Here is a 19,760-nt window from a genome sequence, read left to right on the forward strand (position 1 = left end):
CTACTGAAAATACAAAAACTAACCAAGCGTGGTGGTGCACGCCTGTAATCCCAGCTACTCAGAAGGCTGAGGCAGGAGAATCCCTTGAACCCTGGAGGCGGAGGTTGCAGTGAGCCGAGATTGCACCACTGCACTCCAGCCTGAGTGACAGAGTAAGACTCTGTCTCAAAAAAAAAAAAAAAAAAGCCCACAAATAAATACTGCCTCATGTCCCATGTTGCTGTGGACACCCGAGAATCCAACTGGCCCAACATGGTTTGGAGGGCACTGCCAGCCTCCTGGGTGTCCCCAGAAAGGTTCCTCACAGCAGGCATCCTTCATCGAACACCGAGTCAGCCCCTCTCTATTGCCTGTCAACCCTAGATCTGTCCTGGTCTAAATCTTCCACTCAACCATCTCCAAAAACAATTTCAGGCTAAACTCCATTTCTTCTTGATTTCTCCATTTGTACGTGTTGCTAAAAGGCTCTGGTCCTACTCTAAGTCTGTCCTCTCCAGTCCATCCACTGTACTGCCACAGGAATGATCTTTCTAGATCTTTGCTTTTGATGGCTTCCTGTGACTCAGATAGAGCGTGTGGCCTTTTGTGATCTGACCTCATATGCCTCTCCATCCTCTTGCGCCATCTCTGCCTCACACCTGGTGCTCTCGGGACACCACGTTTCAAGCCTGTCCCCCACACACCTGGGCCTCTGCTCAAGCCGCCCAACTCCTTTTCATCCAGAAAAGTCCAACTTTTAAGGCTCAGCGTAAAAGACACCTCAGGAAGTTTCGTTTCCCCAGCATTTGACGCAACTAGACACTTGTTATGATAGATGAACAATTTTTTGTTTTGCCAGCATGATTTTGCTTTCATTACTACAACCCTAGAAAGTAAATTTCCACACTTTACAGAAGAAAAAACTGAATCTCAAGAGAGTGATTTGCCCAAGGTCTTCTGCTGATAAGTGTAGCAGAGCCAGCTGAGGCTCCTACTGAAGTTCAAGACTCTTATTAGGCCCCTTGTGTTGGGGAGAATGGGCTTCTTACTGTTCCTCTGGACATTTAAGATCTTCTTGGGTTCAGTTCAACAGTTTCCCCTTTTCTTCCTCTTTCCTTAAGACTCACTGCCTCTGCCTCCCACAGTACCTTCTGGCCTGGGCCTGGCTATCGTATCTTTGCTCAGGTCTCCCTGCTTGCTCCTACCTGCCTGCCTGCTTGCACTCTTGGCTTCGCGTGAATAAAGGCAGCTGTTGCAATACCAAAAAGGATATTCTCTGTAGACGCCATAATCTGAGCAAAGGCACGCAGACACAAATGCTCCTGGTAGTCCAGGGCAGCCAGAACCGAAGTGCCATGGTGGCTGGGAAATCCATTCAGGCTCTGCTTGTGTTGCAGTGTTTTTGTGCTTGTTTTCACAGAGACAGGGTCTTGCTATGTTGCCCAGGCTGGTCTCAAACTCCTGGCCTCAAGTGAACCTCCCACCTCAGCCTCCCAGAGTGCTGGGATTATAGGCACGAGCCACCATGCCCAGCTGAGTTCCACTATCTTTGGATATGAAATGGAGTTATCTAAGGATAAAGCCAGAGCGTCAGAGAGATTCTGGCTAGAGTTAAGGGTATGGCCAGTTTAAGGTGGCTGTTGAAAACGTGGCAGTGGTTAAGTCCCTCAGTACAGCATCATGTACTGGAGGACTGCATGGCTCGCTGTCTACAAATGGTAGTTTCAAAGATGGCTCTGTTCACATGAGCCTGTCACTAAATTACAGATTATCTAATCCCAGAAAACCCCATACCCTATGGGCTTTAGTGTTCACGAGTATGTGACGATTTCCAAAGTACATTAAAAAAAAATTATACCAGGTGCAATTTAAGATTTAGGAGTTAAAATGTGCTCAGATTTTGTACAGTAACTAAAACATCCTATTCATGATGAGAAGAATTACAGACTACGATTGTGGGTTCCACTGTCTCTCCCTAATCATGGTAAGTCTGAAATGGAAAATGCAAACATAGCTGCAAAATTAACATTGAATCAATTTTTTTTAACAGTTGGAAGCTGGCCAGGAGCAATGGCTCACACCTGTACCCCCTGCACTTTGGGAGGCCAAGGCAGCAGATTGCTTGAGCCAAGAGTTCAAGACCAGCCTGGGCAACACGGCAAAACCCCATCTCTATAAAATTCAAAAAAAAAAAAAAAATGGAAGCTTAGCTCATGTTATAGGCTAGATCAACTTGCTTAATCTCTCAGCCAGTGAGTCTTTTTAGTGAAAAATAAAGCTGCTTTTAGTGAAAAAGTGTGATTGCCCTCAGCCCTGAGACTCTTCAAGGCCAATGGAAATGATCAAAGCTAAGCTTGCTGACCACACTAGCAGTCACCTTGATTCATACCTTTCCTCCTAAGAAGATATTGACCTTACCTGGAAATGCAAAAGAATTAACAAGCTGTGAAGGGGAAGGAAAACGGGGAGAAACTCTACAGTGCGATGGTGATAGAAGGGGTCTGGGGCTGCCTGGACTCAGGCCAGCTTGGAGTGTGCCGGGCAACGCTGGGCTTCTGATCCTCTAGGAGCCAGTGTCTTAGGCTGTAAGACAAGAACCCTACTGCGGACCTTCCAGTGTGGTTGTGACAATTAACCATGTAAAGCTCCTAGCATAGTGCAAGGCACGTTAACAGGCACCTAAATATTGGTTCTCTTTGCTTTTCCGGTTCCCAAATAAATCAGCAGTTAAACCCAAGGGATGTGTAAGGATCCCACTTGGTCTCATTGATCAGGAGACCGCGTCATTCTCAGCCACAAGTTGCAATCTCCAGTCACAGCCCTCAGGGATATGTTCAACAACTGTCTCTACCTATGAGCAAGCCTTTTAAACCAGAAAGTGATTAAAACCCTTTCCATGGCTCCCCCTGAAAAGGAGAGGGGACGAAAATCTGTTACTACATGTCAGGATAGTGGTTACTCCTGGTGGGGGGAGGGACCAGGAGTTCTTGCAGGACAGCCATGTTCTGTTTCTTAATCTGGGTGCTGATTGGTTACGTAGTATTCAGTTTGAGAAAATCAAGCTGAAGTATAGATGTATAATAGTTCAATAGGTTTGTTTTTGTTGTTGAGACAGGGTCTCACTCTGTCACCCAGGCTAGAGTACAGTGACATCTCTGAGGCTCAAGCAATCCTCCTACCTCAGCCTCCCGGTAGCTGGAATTACAGGCGTGCGCTGCCACACCCAGCTTTTTTGGGGGGAGGGGTTGGTTTTCTTGGTAGGGACAGGGTTCACTCACCACGTTGCCCAGGCTGGTCTCAAACTCCTGGGCTTAAGTGATCCGCCCACCTTGGCCTCCCAAAGTGCTGGGATCACAGGTATGAGTGACCACGCCTAGCCAGGACTACGTATTTTAAACCTAGGGAGTGAAAATCCGGACTAATACCCCATCTCTTCTACTGTGCGAGAGGATTCCTCAACAGACCCTGACTCGACAGCTGCCAGAGTGTAACCCAGAGAACCCAAGCTGTGAAACCGCCACCGCTGAGCCTTGCTCAGCCAATGCCACGGCTGCAGAAAGGGGGTCTGCCGGGTGACCCCGGCTGCAGAAAGGTCTGAGGAACACCTCTAAGTACAGGATAAGTGGTAAGAATGTGGGGGCCCTCTAGTCACTAGAGAGAATTCCATGACCGTCAGCTATTGCCTTCCCTACATAAAGGAATATTCATGACCAGCTCAAAGCTCTGGTCCCAGTCAGCACACTGATCTGGGTGGGGCATGGTATCTAGCGAAGGGCTGGGGACAACAGGCTGTGGTCATGAGACTGACATCCACTGCACAGGATCATGGTTTGGGGGTACTTGGCTATGGTGTTTGTTTGTTTGTTTGTTTGAGACGGGGTCTCACTCTGTCACCCAGGCTAGAGTGCAGTGGCGCAATCTCGGCTCACTGCAAACTCCACCTCCTGAGTTCAAGCCATTCTCCTGCCTCAGCCTCCAGAGTAGCTGGGACTACAGGTGCCCACCACCACGCCCGGCTAATTTTTTTGTATTTTTAGTAGAGATGGGGTTTCACCATGGTAGCCAGGATGGTCTTGATCTCCTGACTTCATGATCTTCCCGCCTTGGCCTCCCAAAGTACTGGGATTACAGGCGTGAGCCACCGCGCCTGGCCTTTTTTTTTTTTTTTTTTTTTTTTTTGGGACGGAGTCTCGCTCTGTCGCCCAGGCTGGAGTGCAGTGGCTCGATCTCGGCTCACTGCAAGCTCCGCCTCCCGGGTTCACGCCATTCTCCTGCCTCAACCTCCCAAGTAGCTGGGATGACAAGATTGCGCCACCACACCCAACTAATTTTTTGTATTTTTAGTAGAGACGGGGTTTCTACATGTTGGTCAGGCTGGTCTCGAACTCCCAACCTAAAGTGATCCCCCCCCTCCCCGGCCTTGGCCTCCCAAAGTGCTGAGATTACAGGCATGAGCCACCACGCCCAGCCGGCTATGGTTTTGAAAAAGTTCTTATTTGTCAGAGTAAAAGACTGCAGTATTTGCAGGTAAAATATTACCGCCCTTGAAACATGCCCCTTACTTGGCCTCTGCTTGGAAAGCCGCCATCAGCTGGAGACAGATGGTGGCTGGAAGGCACTGATGGAATGAGAGGAAAGAGCCAGCACAGTCGAGATGCAGGAAGATTCCTTTATGATGGCGAATTGGATGGTACACAGTTCTAGAGTAGGGTCCCAGTCACTGGGCCCCAGGAGGCAGGAGGAGCAGGGCTGAGAGGGACGACACACTCCAGGGCTCATGTCACACCGATACGCGCACCAGGAATGACCGCCATATACTTCCCTAAAGCTCAACCCACCCACCAGTTCAGTTAAGAATTATACTTTAATTCGTGTTTGGCCACTGAAGATCAAATCCACCATGATGATAGGATTTCAGCACAACGGGCCCTTTCCAGTCATGACAGACAGAGATGTCCAGGCTCTTGAGGAGAAACAAAAGTTCCTTTGACTTCTCTTGCAAGGACCAAAGAGATAAATTTTTTCTTTACGATCTGTTGAAATATTTATATAGACTTTTAAAAACAACTAACAGTTCATCCTGTGCTCAGTTTCCCTGGAAGGTTTCTCACGATCGCCCCTCCAAGAGCTAGAGGGGTTGTGTGTCTGGGAACAAAGGATTAAGACACTTTAAAATAAGCAATGAAAATCCTAGTGCGACACTCAGAAGCAGATGGTGGGCTCGAGGGGGCCGAGAGGTGGGAGGCGGGTACTTCGATTGAGGAGCTGGGTGCCGCCTTTTGGGAAAGCCGAGTGGAGACAGAAGCGTCGGGACAGGAAGCCCTGCTGGAGAAGGCTCAGTTCCTTCCTTGCTGTTCCATGGGGGACCAGGGACAGCACGGCCCCTGCATTTCTACTTCTCAGGGCCGAAGACCCAACCTCTGACCCTCCACCCACTCCGGTGACCTGCACGCTAAGTTGGGTGGTCTCTGACTAAAACAGGCTTAAGCCAAGAATTGGGACTCGACTCCCAGGAGACCTAGGGAGAATTCCCTTCAGGCTGTTTCAGGCAGGAAGGACCAGGGAGGCTCACTCCCCAGGCAGCTGACAGGCATGGAGGGAAGAGCCAAGGACAGAAGAGGATTCCAAGGCTCCAAGAGCAGCAGAGGAAGGGGCCAGCCACGTGGTGGCCATGGACCTGGCTCGGCTCATGAGGAAGACGTGCTGCCACTGCCACCTCACCCTGTGCGGAGGAGACTGTGCGAAGTCTTCGCAGCCAGCAGCAGCCTCGATACGCCCCGAGTGAGAGATATACACATATATATTCATTATTTTTAACTGAAATAAATGCAACGGATTCAGGTTCATTCCCCTTTGCGATAAGTTGCAAGGTCCCCTGCCCTGAGGGGTCCACACCTTCAGGCCTGCCGCCAGGCTCACCCCCACTGAGGGAAAGTGGCCCTGGATGCGGAGAGGAGAGGACACACACCACAGCAGGTGACCGGGAGGAGGGCCTACCTCGCAAGACTGTTTCTAACCCTGAGAACCTAAGGAATTGTGAAGGACTCGGAGAGGGGGCTGGGGTTAAAGGTCACCGGGCTTTTTATTGCAGTTGAAGCAGACTCGGACGGGATGGTCCCAGCCACGAGAAGGGACAGCCCGGCGGTCATGGGAGCACTCATCACAGAAGCCCTGTCCGCAGGCCCGGCAGTGGTGCTTGGAGAGCTTGATGCTGAACTCCTTCCGGCAGTTGTGGCAGTGGAGGATTTCGTGGTCAGGCACCCAGTACGCAGGCCTGGCCGCGTCCTTTACCAGACCTAAGGCAGGGAACAATGGTCAGGACACCCAAAGCCCAATACCCCGAGGCCCAACTAGCAAGAGGCCATCCTCGGATGCTTACTGGCTTATAATCCCAACTGCACACAGAATTGCTGACAGAGCTTTTTAAAAATGCAGAAGCCCAGGCTCTGCCACTCACATCCAGATCAGAGTCTTTGGGGCTGTCACATAGGCACTGATTTTCCCTTTTCCTTTTTCACATTTTTTAAGATTTTTTGGAGTCAGAGTCTCATTCTGTCGCCCAGGTTGGAGTGCAGTATCATGATTTCGGCTCACCACAACCTCTGCCTCCTGGGTTCAAACAATCCTCCCACCTCAGCCTCCCAAGTAGCTGGGACTACAGGTGTGCACCACCACACCTGGCTAATTTTTGTAGAGACAGGGTTTCACCATGTTGTCCGGGCTGGTCTCGAACTCCTAGTCTCAAGTGATCTGCCCACCTCGGCTTCCCAAAGTGCTGGGATTGTAGGCATAAGATTATAGGCATGAGCCACCACGCCCTTTCTTTCTCTTTTGTGACAGGGTCTCACACTGTTGCCCAGGCTGGTCTCAAATTATTGGGACTCAAGGGAGCCTCCTGCCTGAGTCTCCCAAGTAGCTAGGATTATAGGCATGCACCCCCACACCCAGCTCCTTGATCTTTATGTATCTATGAAGCCCTCCTTGTAAACTGAAGGGGCAGCCGTGTTAAGAACACCTGGAGGAACTATAAAGAAGTCTGGGCTCTGGAGTCAGACACTCAAATCCCAATTCTACTGAGATCAGGTTAATCAGCAGCTGCCGGATTAAGAAAGGTTAGCTAAGGCTGGGCATGGTGGCTCACACCTATAATCCCAGCACTTTGGGAGGCAGAGGCAGGAGGACCACTCAAGGTCAGGAGTTCGAGACCAGCCTGGCCAACATGGTGAAACCCTGTCTCTACTAAAAATATAAAAATTAGCCGGGCGTGGTGGTATAACCCCAGCTACTTGGAAGCCTGAGGCATGAGAATCGCTTAAACCTGGGAGGTGGAGGTTGCAGTAAGCCAAGATCATACCACTGCACTCCAGCCTGGACAATAGCGAGAGTCAGTCTCAAAAAAAAAAGAAAGGTTAGCTAACCTCTCAGGGGCTTACTTATCTTTAACAACCCACCTTCAAGAGCTGTGATGAGGATGAGAAGAAAGAACATGCCTGACACACTGGCCTGGTACACCCTGTGGGCGCTCAGAATGGGAGCACTTGGTGAGCACAGCCAGCAGGCTATGCTCTGCCTTCTGTGCCAAGGACAGTTCTTGCCTCTCCCAGGTACCCCTGGGGACAGATGCAACCTGAGATTTAAGCTTGGGCAAATCCAGCAATTCCTATATCATCTACTCACTTTGTGAGCTGCAATGAGGAAATCTGCTCCAGGCCATTTTCATCACTACCCACTTTTGCTCGCTCCCCTACAATGTGCCACGCTGCCCCAGGCCTAGCCAGCCTTGCGTAAGCCTGCCAAGCACTGGTTGATTTCCCTCCCTCTCCCCCTCGCCATCCTAAATACAAATACCCCTCACATCCAGGGCTGGGTAGCTATTTTAAATCTTTTTTTTTTTTTTTTTTTTGAGACAGAGTCTCGCTCTGTTGCCCAGGCTGGAGTGCAGTGGTGCGATCTCGGCTCACTGCAAGCTCCGCCTCCCGGGTTCATGCCATTCTCCTGCCTCAGCCTCCCTAGTAGCTGGGACTACAGGCGCCCGCCACCACGCCTGGCTGATTTTTTTGTATTTTCAGTAGAGACGGGGTTTCACCGTGTGTTGGCCGAGACGGTCTTGATCTCTTGACTTCGTGATCCGCCTGCCTTGGCCTCCCAAAGTGCTGGTATTACAGGCGTGAGCCACGGTGCCCGGCCAGCTATTTTAAATCTTAAACTACTAACAGTTTGGCTGGTGTGACAGACTAAAGACAGCCATAGAATCTTTCACCCACTTTCCATCTTTGACACTCCTGCCCCCTCCCTTGAATCTAGACAAACCTGTGACGGCAGGAGACTCCAGGAGATGACAGCAGAAGTGCCTGTCTGCAGTCCTAGGCCTCAAGAGATGGGCAGCTTCAGCCAGGCACAGTGGCTCACGCCTGTAATCCCAGCACTTTGGGAGGCCAAGGCGGGTGGATCACCTGAGCTCAGGAGTTCGGGACCAGCCTGGTCAACATGGTGAAACCCTGTCTCTACTAAAAATACAAAAATTAGCTGGGCGTGGTGGCACGTGCCTGTAATCCTAGCTGCTTGGGAGGCTGAGGTAGGAGAATTGCCTGAACCTGGAAGGCGGAGGTTGCAGTGAGCCAAGATCGCACCACTGCACTCCAGCCTGGGTGACAGAGTAAGACTCCATCTCAAAAAAAAACCAAACAAACAAAAAAAAGAGATGGGCAGCGTCCACTTCCTGTCTCTTGGAACATTAACTCCTGGAACCCTGACATCATTTAAGAAGTGCCAAAGAAACCACTGAAGAGGCCTGGAGAATACAAAGACCGGGTGAGGCTCTGCTACACACAGCTTCCTAACTGTCCCTGCCAAGGCACCCAGCTTGTAAGTGAGGTCAGCTTGGACCCTTGAGACCACTCCAGCTACCACCCTGGAATATCAGGTAGTAACTAGAGCCAATGCCACTTGGAGCTGAATAATTACCCTTCCTGACTTCTAGACCTGCAAAGACATCAAAGATGGCTGTTTTAAGCCTTTACATTTTAAGGTAGCTCGAATGGCTTCCAGCAATAAACATGAAACTACTAAGGCATTCAGCAGAAGCAAGCAAATGTGTGGCATTGTGTAATTGATTCCTTTACCACCCATCTCAATCTAGGTTGGCAAGCCTTTACAAAGTGACAGCCCACTCACTTTGAAACCCCTCAACCCGCATCCACTACCCCCAAGAGAAGCACTGCCAGGCCCACCTAGTGGTATGTCAATGGCTGTCACCACGGCTCCCAGAGTGTTCTGCACAGCCTCGCCCACCTTCCGAGCAATGAGTGTTCCACCTTCATCGTCCACTTGTGCCTCGGTAACAGCTGTAGACAGTAATAAAGGAAATGCTGTCACCTCTAAGTCCTCTCCCAAATGGAAAACTCAGGGACCAATAGCAGAACGCTTCTGGATTCTGATCCCAGACACCACTGTGCTGTCCTGCAACTATTGCAAGGGTCTGTGCTGTGGGTCAGGTCAGCCCAGACTCTGAAATTAGATGTCATCTGTTAGTCCTTTAGCTGCAACCTTCTGGGGCTCCTTTATAACCCTTCTTTTAAAGTAAGGCAGAAAGGTTCTAGGAGCGAAAACTGGAACCTTCTCAAAGGAGAAGACTGGTCTAAGCCATCTCTGGTAAACACTGCAGCCTTTTCAGAATTCAGTTGCTATGTGCGCATTCCCTTCCCCCAGAAGCACCTCTGCAGCTAAGAATGCAGGACAGGTTCGAGCCCCTGAGGAACAGCACCCATAGGACGCTGTTAACAAGGAGCTTAGAGGCTGACTGGCCAAGACCAGAAGTACTCTCACAAGGGAGATGTGGTTATGAGCAGGATTAGGGCGTCTGGATATCCAGTTCTTAGCACCCAGGGCCAATGTGGGAGGTTCTCCCCTCCACCCCTGCAGCTCCCAGGTCCCACGTTACCTAACTGGACGTTCCTGGCTTCGTAGCAGTTGTCACACACCCGCACCGGCGCAGGGCCCCAGCCCCGCTCAGGCACTGGCCGAGTCTTTGATGAACAGCTGTCACAGAAGCCCTCCCCACAGGCTCGGCAGTGATGCTTAGTGTCGTTATCTTTAAAGGACGTCGCACACTTGTTGCAGCTCTGTTCCAAGCCCAAAACAAAACAGAGAGGCAGGTAGGTATGGTACATGTCTGCTCAGCTGAGAAAGTCAACAAGACCCCGGAGCAAGCAGAAACTAAGGCAGGTGGCGTTAGCTCAACAAGGACAAGAGCTTTCTAGTAACGCGTTATCTGAGAATGGAAAGGAAGCCTGGTGGACAGTGAGTTTCCTTTCACTAAGTGTCTGGGTTGAAGCTGGGTGCTCTCTTGCTCTGGGTGCTGTAGCGTTAATGGAGCAAGCTGAGGATGACCCTAAATAACCTCTAAAGACCCCTTTTCCTCCAGATTCTTATCTGGGTCCTCACATATCTAAGCAATATTCACTGGTCGTCACACACAAGGAAACTAAAACTCACCAAACAGAAAATACTTGCAGGAAAACACGAAGGGAAATCAATGGGCAAAGAGAAACTGGCTGCCTCAACGACTCCTCCCCTTGTCGGTACTCACAGAGCTCACTGCACTGGCAGAAAATGTTTGCGTCTCCCTCACAGAACAAGCTTAGCACAGGGCAAAGCGGCATTAAGTAGGATGGGCTGTGCCAGGGGTGGAGGGGCATTCTGCCACACCATACCAGAATCTGGGAGTTGGGCCTCCAGTAGGCAGGGGCGATCTGGTCTGTCAGCCAGGAAGTCACAGCCTTGGTGGGTCCAAGGCTAAGCTCGGACACCGACTGAGCCATGAAGTTCATCCCGTCCAACAGGCGCTGGGCAGCATTGTTGTTGTCCTTCAGAAACCCATCAGTCTGAAATGAAAACGCAGGCTTCCATCATGCTCTGAGAAGGGAGTGAAAGGAAGGAGGAAGAGGGATGTTTGGTGAGTTGCACACTCACCGTAGCCAACTCAGAACCACTAACTCCCTGGCAGGGAAGAACGGAGACACACCAGGAATCCCTCTGGCTTTATTCTCTTCAAAGTGACCATAAGACTTGATGTGTAGCTGTTCAATTCAGGACTTACTAAGCCCATACAATACAGGAGATGACACCTCCTCCAGGGGGCCCCACCGCAGGCTGAGTTAAGAACCTTTCCTCTCAGTTCTTCTAATACTTGGACATCTCTAGGAATCCTAATTCTGTGTGTCTAAGTACAATATCCATTTATGTATCTGACTTCCCTATTAAACTCTGAACTCCCTGACAATAACTCTTTGTCATTTTTGTATTTTGTAAAGTAACTAGCTCAATGCAGGGCACAAGGTACACAGCAATGTATGCTGAATAATGAATGAAGGAAGGAAGGAAGGAAGGAATGAGCAAACAAACAGCAGGGAAGGCATCTGTATCCTCCTAATTTCAAGGACTGTGAAGAATGTGACCTGAGAGTAAATTACTGCAGTCCTGTTTTCCTGGAACATAAACTATCTTACCACCTTTACTTTCTCGCTATAAGGCCACGTTAAATCCTTGGGACGTAATGGCATAAACCATTATGCCAAGGAGGTGGGCTCCCATAATGAGACTACTATATAATAACAGATTTCAGTGGGCCTGAAAATTAGAAAAAGGAGGAGAAAAATAAGGAAATCGGCCGGGTGCGATGGCTCACGCCTGTAATCCCAGCACCTTGGGAGGCCGAGGTGGGTGGATCACGAGGTCAAGAGATCGAGACCATCCTGGCCAACATGGTGAAACCCCGTCTCTACTAAAAATACAAAAATTAGCTGAGTGTGGTAGCACGTGCCTGTAATCCCAGCTACTCGGGAGGCTGAGGCAGGAGAATTGCTTGGACCCAGGAGGTGGAGGTTGCAGTGAGCCAAGATCACATCACTGTATTCCAGCCTGAGTGACAGAGCAAGACTCCATCTCAAAAAAAAAAAAAAAAAACCGTTTAAAAAATAAGGAAATCTTCAGTTTTATGGTACCTATAGGATCCAGGAAAGCTCAGGAGAGGACCTGCAGGTAGGACTCCTAGGCTGAACGGTGGCTTTAGGAATCACCCAGCAAGGACAATGACACAGAGTAAAATAAGTCCCTCGGGGATAATCACTTGCCTTTTTTCCATGAAAGGAAAAGGTTTTGGATTTGTTGTGATTTATGGACAATGCTAAGTGTGAACAGTGATTTAATGCAGAATGAAAGCATGATATCACTGCCTCACAAACAGATTTGTATTTCTGACATCTGGAATTCAAAAGTTAAAAAATAATCATTAGACTGGGTGCAGTGGCTCACGCCCGTAATCCCAGCCCTTTGGGAGGCCGAGGTGGGCAGGTCACCTGAGGTCGGGAGTTTGAAACCAGCCTGACCAACATGGAGAAACCCTGTCTTTACTGAAAATACAAAATTAGCCGGGCGTGGCGGTCATGCCTGTAATCCCAGCTACTCGGGAAGCTGAGGCAGGAGAATCACTTGAACCCGGGAGGTGGAGATTGCAGTGAGCCAAGAGAGCCAAGATCTCACCATTGCACTTCAGCCTGGGGAACAAGAGCAAAACTCCATCTCAAAAAAAAAAAAAAAAAAAGATTAAGGGTCTATAGGAATCCCACTTCTTAGAATATACTTCAAGAAAATTTCCTGTAACAAAAAAATGGCTTTCTTACACGAAGATGGTGACTAGAATTTTAATGATTTTTTTAAAAAGGTGGAAATAAAACTAAATAAAATAGCATTGTGAGAAAAAAAAGCAGGAAAAAGGCATGTAAATATTTGCATCTAGAAAAACATACACATATAGAAAATGAATGAGTAGAACATGCAAAAATGTTTTATTTGCCAAAGGAGTAAAACTATAGATTTTTAGTTTATTTCATTTAAAGTTGTACTTCTAATATATATGCAAGAAAAATAAAAACAATTTTGGTCTAGAGAACAAAAAAGCTCTCCAGATCATGCCTTTCTAAACCGCCAACATTCTGAAATTCATGGTTAACCTTAATTTTAAGCAGGTTCCAGTTTTCTATACACATGAAAAACTGAACGACACAAGATAAAGAAAAACAGAGAAATCCAACAGTTCTTACTCCAGGCCACACATGCACAATCTCTGTCCGCACCACCGTATCCACAGGATCTTGGTTTCCAAACCAGTACTGCCGACTACGATAGACCACGCCACAGTTAGGACATTCGATCACATACCTACAAGGAAAGCAAATCAATACTGTTACCCAGCCAGGTGCCTGGGGAGACAAACGCACCAGAAAACCTTGAGCCATGTTGTTTAAACTCACCCAGACCAGGCATATTTTGCGAGACCCATCCAGGGGGAGTCAGTGGAAGCAGATGTTTTGGGCACTACACTGACTTCCTCGCCTCTCTCATAGCAGGCCTGAAACAGGAAACACTCTGCTAGCTTATTGTTTGTTTTTTGTTTGTTTTTTTAATAGACACGGGGTTTTACCAGCCCAGGCTGGTTGTGAACTCCTGGGCTCAAGCAATCTGCCTGATCTCAGGAGTTCGAGATCAGCCTGGCCAACATGGTGAAACCCCGTCTCTACTAAAAATACAAAAATTAGCTGGGCATGGTGGCACACATCTGTAATCCCAGCTACTCAGGAGGCTCAGGCAGGAGAATTGCTGCAGCCCAGGAGGTGGAGGCTGCAGTAAGCCAAGATTGTGCCACTGCACTCCAGCCTGGCTGACAGAGCAAGACTCTGTCTCAAAAAAAAAAAAAAAAAAGAATGAATGTTCGATATAAATTACCCTTACATACAAGCTCAACAGAATGAGAAGAAAATAAGCTTAAAACAGTAAACAAAGGGACCCTCACCAATGAAGACATGTGAGTGCTTTTTGTTAGAGCTGGAGAGAAGTTCCAGAAATATTCAATTTGAATATCAAATACTTCGGCATGCAGCAAAAAATGGCCCCAAGATAGTCTTGCCAAAGAGAGAGTGGTCAGCAAGCCCACTGCTGACACAGGGAGGAGCTCGGAGGACTCACCTTGCAGGTATACACTCGGTTGTCATACTGGTGGGAGTATCTGCAGCGGCTCTTGGCTTCATGAGGCACGCCTTCCTTCCCATGATTCATGCTGTTCTTACATCCAACCCTGAATGAAGCCCAAAGACTGACAATGAGACGGCTAAAGGAGCCAGTGCCACTTACACAGAACAGCCTGACCCTGAGCCAGGCACAAGGCCACGACCAAACCTTGATTACTAACTGGGCCTCAGATGCTGAACACAGAAAGGGTAGCCGGAAACCCACATGCCTCTTTGTTACACTTGCAATCAACAGCACTACAGAGGCACAGCGACTACTATCCTTGTATGAGAACACAGGGGAAAAAGAAATCTCAGCCAGGCACGGTGGCTCATGTCCGTAATCCCAGTACTTTGGGAGGCCGAGGGGGGCAGATCACTTCAGGTCAGAAGTTCAAGACCAGCCTAGCCAACATGGTGAAACATCGACTCTACCAAAAATACAAAACTTAGCCGGGCATGGTGGCGGGCACCCATAGTCCCAGGTACTCGGGAGGCTGAGGCAGGAGAATCGCTTGAACCCAGGAGGTGGAGGTTGCAGTGAGTTCAAGACCAGCCTGACCAACATGGAGAAACCCCGTCTCTACTAAAAATACAAAAAAATTAGCCAGGCATAGTGGCTCATGCCTGTAATCCCAGCTACTCAGGAGGCTGAGGCAGGAGAATCGCTTGAATCCAGGAGGCGGAGGTTGCAGTAAGCCAAGATCACACCGCTATACTCCAGCCTGGGCAACAGCGAGACTCTGTCTTAAAAAAAAAAATACACCCAGAAATCCCTTGTTGGAAAAACTACCTGTCCCCTCAGCAGAAATGGAGGAGCCATAAGATACCAACTTGACCAGAGAGGAAACCTGAACGGCTCTCAGAAGACTCAAAAAATCCAAACAAGATGAAATGGAACATTTACCCAGAACAGGCTGCCAAGATGCAAAATGAAAACCAACCCCAAAATTTGGCAATGCATTAAGGGGAGGCTTAGGCTGAACAAGCCTTCCAAATGAACAATGAGCTCTGCCATCCTGATAATGCAAAAACAGAGATCAGGACTTTAGAATTTCACTATGATAAAAGGGAAAGTTCCAGAAATCCTGGGGAGGCTCACAATGGGAAAGCAATGATCCAACAGTGCTTAAGTCTCTTGTGCTGGGCTCATGGGGCATGCAAAAAGGAAGGTAAGTCACACTGTCAACTAACATCCCTCTCCCCTTTCCAAACTGAACTCTCCAAGATAATCCTTAGTTCTCCCTTGCCCAGGCTGTATAATCCAAGAAGCAGGTCCTTTTCTCGGCAAGGTCAGAGGTGGTTCTGCATGCAGCAGGTGGCCTACAGGACTCAAAGTGAAATGACCATTCATAACAGATGTAGGTCAGGTCTACTCCTGTAAAAGGAGAAGTGTGCAGGACAGGGTGGTTCTGGTAGAAGCAAAGACAATTTGGTAGTGAAGAGTGGAAGGGATTGTCTACAGGACATGGAGGCTGCCATCTGACCTCGACACACTGCATTTAAATCCCCTGGGGCCCATCAGACAAGTCACCACACTGATTTAACAGCCATCAACAGTTCAAACTAATCCAGTGATCCTCAAAGGGTGGTCCCCATGAACATCAGCATCACCTGAGAATTTATTTATTTATTTATTTATTTATTTATTTTGAGAAAGAGTCTCACTCTGTCGCCCAGGCTGGAGTGCAGTGGCGCAATCTCAGCTCACTGCGGGCTCCGCCTCCCGGGTTCACGCCATTCTCCTGCCTCAGCCTCCCGAGTAGCTGGGACTACAGGCGCCGGCCACCGTGCCAGGCTAATTTTTTTGTATTTTTAGTAGAGACAGGGTTTCACCATAGTCTCGATCTGCTGACCTCGTGATCCACCTGCCTCGGCCTCCCCAAGTGCTGGGATTACAGGCGTAAGCCACCGTGCCCGGCCGAGAATTTATTAAATTTATTAAAATGCAAACTCCCAGGCCCTATCTCAGACCTACTGAATTAGAAACTGTGGAGGGGGCACCCAGTGATCCTGCCCTTCAGGTTTTTCTGATGCATGCTAAAATTTGTGGATCACTGCTCTAACCGTAACAAAGTGCGGTCCACAAACCAGCGGCACAGCCATTGCCCGGGAGCTTGACAGAAATGCAGAATCTCAGGTTTCACCCAGACCTGATTCCGAATCTGCATTCTAACAGAATCTCAAGGTGATGCATATGCAATTGAAGTTTCGGAAGCACTGTCCCAACTCAATGTCCTCAGCTCGGGCTGCACTTTAGAATCCTCTGAGGAGCATCTTAAACATAGCAATGCAGACGTCCTACACACGACCCGTTAATTAGAATCCCAGAAGGTGGTGCCCTGGCATCAATAATTTTGAAAGCTCCCCAGAAAATTCTAATGTGCTCTAAACATTTCCCCTAATAGTGAAAGGAATCACCTGGAATCAATACCTACCCATAGTGCTTTGCACAGGGGGGCACTCAAATATCACTTGAATACTTAGAATACTATGAATAAGTGACTGGAAACTCTGGTAGAAAAAACACAGAAAAGCAGGCAACCCAAAGTCTTCTGCCCTAAAAACCTCCCAAACCGGAAGCTGGTCAATTTCACATCTATACCAGCTGGAATTTCCAGAAGATTCTCCACCACCATGTGTCCTTCAAGCTCTTGCTACCTCAGAAGTGTGGTTCCTAGACCACCAGGATCTTGTGGGAACATGGGAGTGTACCATTTTGGATAATTTAAATCAGAACCTGTAATTTAGCAAGATCCCAGGGGATCTGCATCCACACCGAAGTCTAGGAAGCACCACTCAAAGGCTCTATTCTCAAGGTATGGGGTGGGAGGTGGGGGAGTGGCCTTACTTACCCACAGCTGAGGCACAAGGAGGAGCAGGTGAAATATTCATCTGGAAAAAAGGAGCTGTGCGCCATCTGGTCATCGGGGATCTCACCGCTGAAGCGGTCACTTAGTGCCTGCCAAGGAGGGAAGGTGACATATGATGGCACTCAGTAGAGAGCTCCGCACTTTGGCCCCCCACTGCAGGCACCATACAAGCAACACAGGCACAGAAGAAATCCAGTAAATTCTGCTCATTACCCTTGACCTTCCTGACCCCACTCACATCAGTCCTTACCATGGGAAACCTTGGAAAGAACCAGCCCATTCCCCAAGAGGTCAAGATAAGCAAAGTTACTGTTCTCCCCTAATTGCCTTGCAGGTTATAAACACCTCACACCACTCAGTCTTTTATTCAAGACCACCACAAATAATGATGAATGCCCATTTCATCTATGTGAGGCTGGAACCAAGAAACCAAGACTCACGAGGATGGCTCCTCTTTAAGCCACAGGCAGAGCCCAGATGTGATCTGTGAGTTTCCCGGGCTTCTATCCCAGCTATAACCACAGGCACTTACTTGGAGTTTACTAGGCCATAGACAAACTCAAAGCAGGAAAAATGTCACCAGAAAAAAAAAAACAAGAAGAATTATTATAGTGTTTGCCAGTCATTTATCAACTCTACCAACCCCCAAAACAGACATTACCCAAAGGACAGCAAATGGCCAAAATAAATGCCAAGAAGATAACATATCCACAAAGCAAACTGAAAATTTCAGGTTGAAATGTAGCTTCCATTCCTAATCCTATCTTCACTTATTACTGGATATTGAAAGTATTCCTCAGGCTAATTATAGAAAGGCGCTTTCCACGCTTTAGAAATCACTAAGCACATGCTGCTCCAAGCTTCTAACTTTCAGTCCAGCCCCAGTGTGAAGAAGCCAGGCATTATCCAAGGGAAAATAAGGGAAAGAAGCCTTAACAAAAGGACAATATGTTACTTCCTTCCGTAAACGGGCAGAAGAGAATTTTAAAGGAGATCTGGAAAAAGGGCAGGTTAGGTTTTAAACGAAGAACAATTAGAACTTTTTTTTTTTTTGAGATGGAGTTTTGCTCTTGTTGCCCAGGCTGGAGTGCACTGGCACGATCTTGGCTCACTGCAACCTCTGTCCCCTGGGTTCAAGAGATTCCCCTGCCTCAGCCTCCCAAGTAGCTAGGATTACAGGCACCCACCACCACACCCGGCTAATTTTTTGTATTTTTAGTAGAAATGAGGTTTCACCATTTTGGCCAGGCTGGTCTTGAACTCCAGGCCTCAGGTGATCCACCCGCCTCGGCCTCACAAAGTGCTGGGATTACAGACGTAAGCCACCATGCTCAGCTGAACAATTAGAACTTCTTATGCAAGGTTCCTTTTCCTGTTTCCAATGCAATCTTTTTTTTTTTAATTATATTTTAAGTTCTAGAGTACATGAGCACAACGTGCAGGTTTGTTACATACGTATACATGTGCCATGTTGGTGTGCTGCACCCATTAACTCGTCATTTACATTAGGTGTATCTCCTAATGCTATCCTTCCCCCCTCCCCCCCACCCCACGACAGGCCTCGATGTGTGATGTTCCCCCCCTTCCTGTGTCCAAGTGTTCTCATTGTTCAATTTCCACCTATGAGTGAGAACATGCGGTGTTTGGTTTTTTGTCCTTGCAATAGTTTGCTGAGAATGATGGTTTCCAGCTTCATCCATGTCCCTACAAAGGACATGAACTCATCCTTTTTTATGGCTGCATAGTATTCCATGGTGTATATGTGCCACATTTTCTTAATCCAGTCTATCATTGATGGACATTTGGGTTGGTTCCAAGTCTTTGCTATTGTGAATAGTGCCGCAATAAACATACGTGTGCATGTGTCTTTGTAGCAGCATGATTTATAATCCTTTGGGTATATACCCAGTAATGGGATGGCTGGGTCAAATGGTATTTCTAGTTCTAGATTCTTGAGGAATCGCCACGCTGGTTGAACTAGTTTACAGTCCCACCAACAGTGTAAAAGTGTTCCTATTTCTCCACATCCTCTCCAGTACCTGTTGTTTCCTGGCCATCAGAGAAATGCAAATCAAAACCACAATGAGATACCATCTCACACCAGTTAGAATGGCGATCATTAAAAAGTCCAATGCAGTCTTAACACCAGGAGTTGCAAACTCAAGTCCCTACAAAGGCACATAATATCAATGTTGAGTCAGGTCAGGTGTAGGACCAGAATAGTGGCAAGGAGTGGGTCAAACTGAAGGTACACAACTCACCCAAGGACATTCTCACTCAGGTCCTGCAGGGCTACTGCAGAGGCCATAGAACACCATCCGTCAGCCACGGCTGACCAAGCGGCAACCCTGGACTTCAAACAACAAAAAAAAATGGTCTGACAAATAACGCATAAGTCCTATACTTCTCGGGGGTACTTTGATAAAGAGTTAAAACATGGGGCCAGGCACGGTGGCTCATGCCTGTAATCCCAGCATTTTGGGGGGCCAAGGTGGGTGGATCACGAGGTCAGGAGTTCGAGACCAGCCTGTCCAGCATGGTGAAACCCCATCTCTACTAAAAATACAAAAATTAGCTGGGCGTGGTGGCGGGCGCCTGTAATCCCAGCTACTCAGGAGACTGAGGCAGGAGAATCATTTGAACCCGGGAGGCAGACGTTACAGTGAGCCAAGATCACGCCATTGCACTCCAGCCTGGGTGACAGGGTGAGACTCCGTCTCAAAAAAAAAAAAAATTGAAAACATGAATATATAGAAATGCTGAGAATAAATGAGAAGCAGGGCAAGTGGAATTATAAGTCGGCCTATACATTTCAGCCTATACAGCGTTCTCTCTCCTGCTTCTA

At 48.2% G+C, this 19,760-nt stretch overlaps 2 protein-coding genes across 3 annotated transcripts in view; one reads left to right on the forward strand and one right to left on the reverse strand.

Annotated features, from left to right (window-relative positions):
• The window catches only part of DCAF4 (DDB1 and CUL4 associated factor 4), a 40,795-nt gene extending 38,521 nt beyond the window's left edge, over positions 1–2,274 (forward strand). For both annotated transcript variants that reach the window (XR_008620916.2, XR_008620918.2), the window contains exon 16: positions 2,030–2,274. The gene's annotated coding sequence lies outside the window, so the exon portion shown is untranslated. The remainder of the gene's footprint in view (positions 1–2,029) is intronic.
• A 2,360-nt stretch (positions 2,275–4,634) lies between these two features.
• The window catches only part of ZFYVE1 (zinc finger FYVE-type containing 1), a 57,692-nt gene continuing 42,566 nt past the window's right edge, over positions 4,635–19,760 (reverse strand). The window contains exons 5-12 of the mRNA XM_003824132.4: positions 16,898–17,004; positions 14,002–14,110; positions 13,290–13,387; positions 13,080–13,197; positions 10,692–10,862; positions 9,920–10,100; positions 9,210–9,323; positions 4,635–6,275 (exon numbers count right to left, since the gene is read on the reverse strand). Coding sequence (XP_003824180.1) covers positions 6,043–6,275; positions 9,210–9,323; positions 9,920–10,100; positions 10,692–10,862; positions 13,080–13,197; positions 13,290–13,387; positions 14,002–14,110; positions 16,898–17,004 — 1,131 coding nt within the window. The 3' untranslated portion in view covers positions 4,635–6,042. The remainder of the gene's footprint in view (positions 6,276–9,209; positions 9,324–9,919; positions 10,101–10,691; positions 10,863–13,079; positions 13,198–13,289; positions 13,388–14,001; positions 14,111–16,897; positions 17,005–19,760) is intronic.

This window comes from Pan paniscus, chromosome 15, assembly GCF_029289425.2.
Source record: "Pan paniscus chromosome 15, NHGRI_mPanPan1-v2.0_pri, whole genome shotgun sequence".
Lineage (NCBI taxonomy): Eukaryota > Metazoa > Chordata > Mammalia > Primates > Hominidae > Pan > Pan paniscus.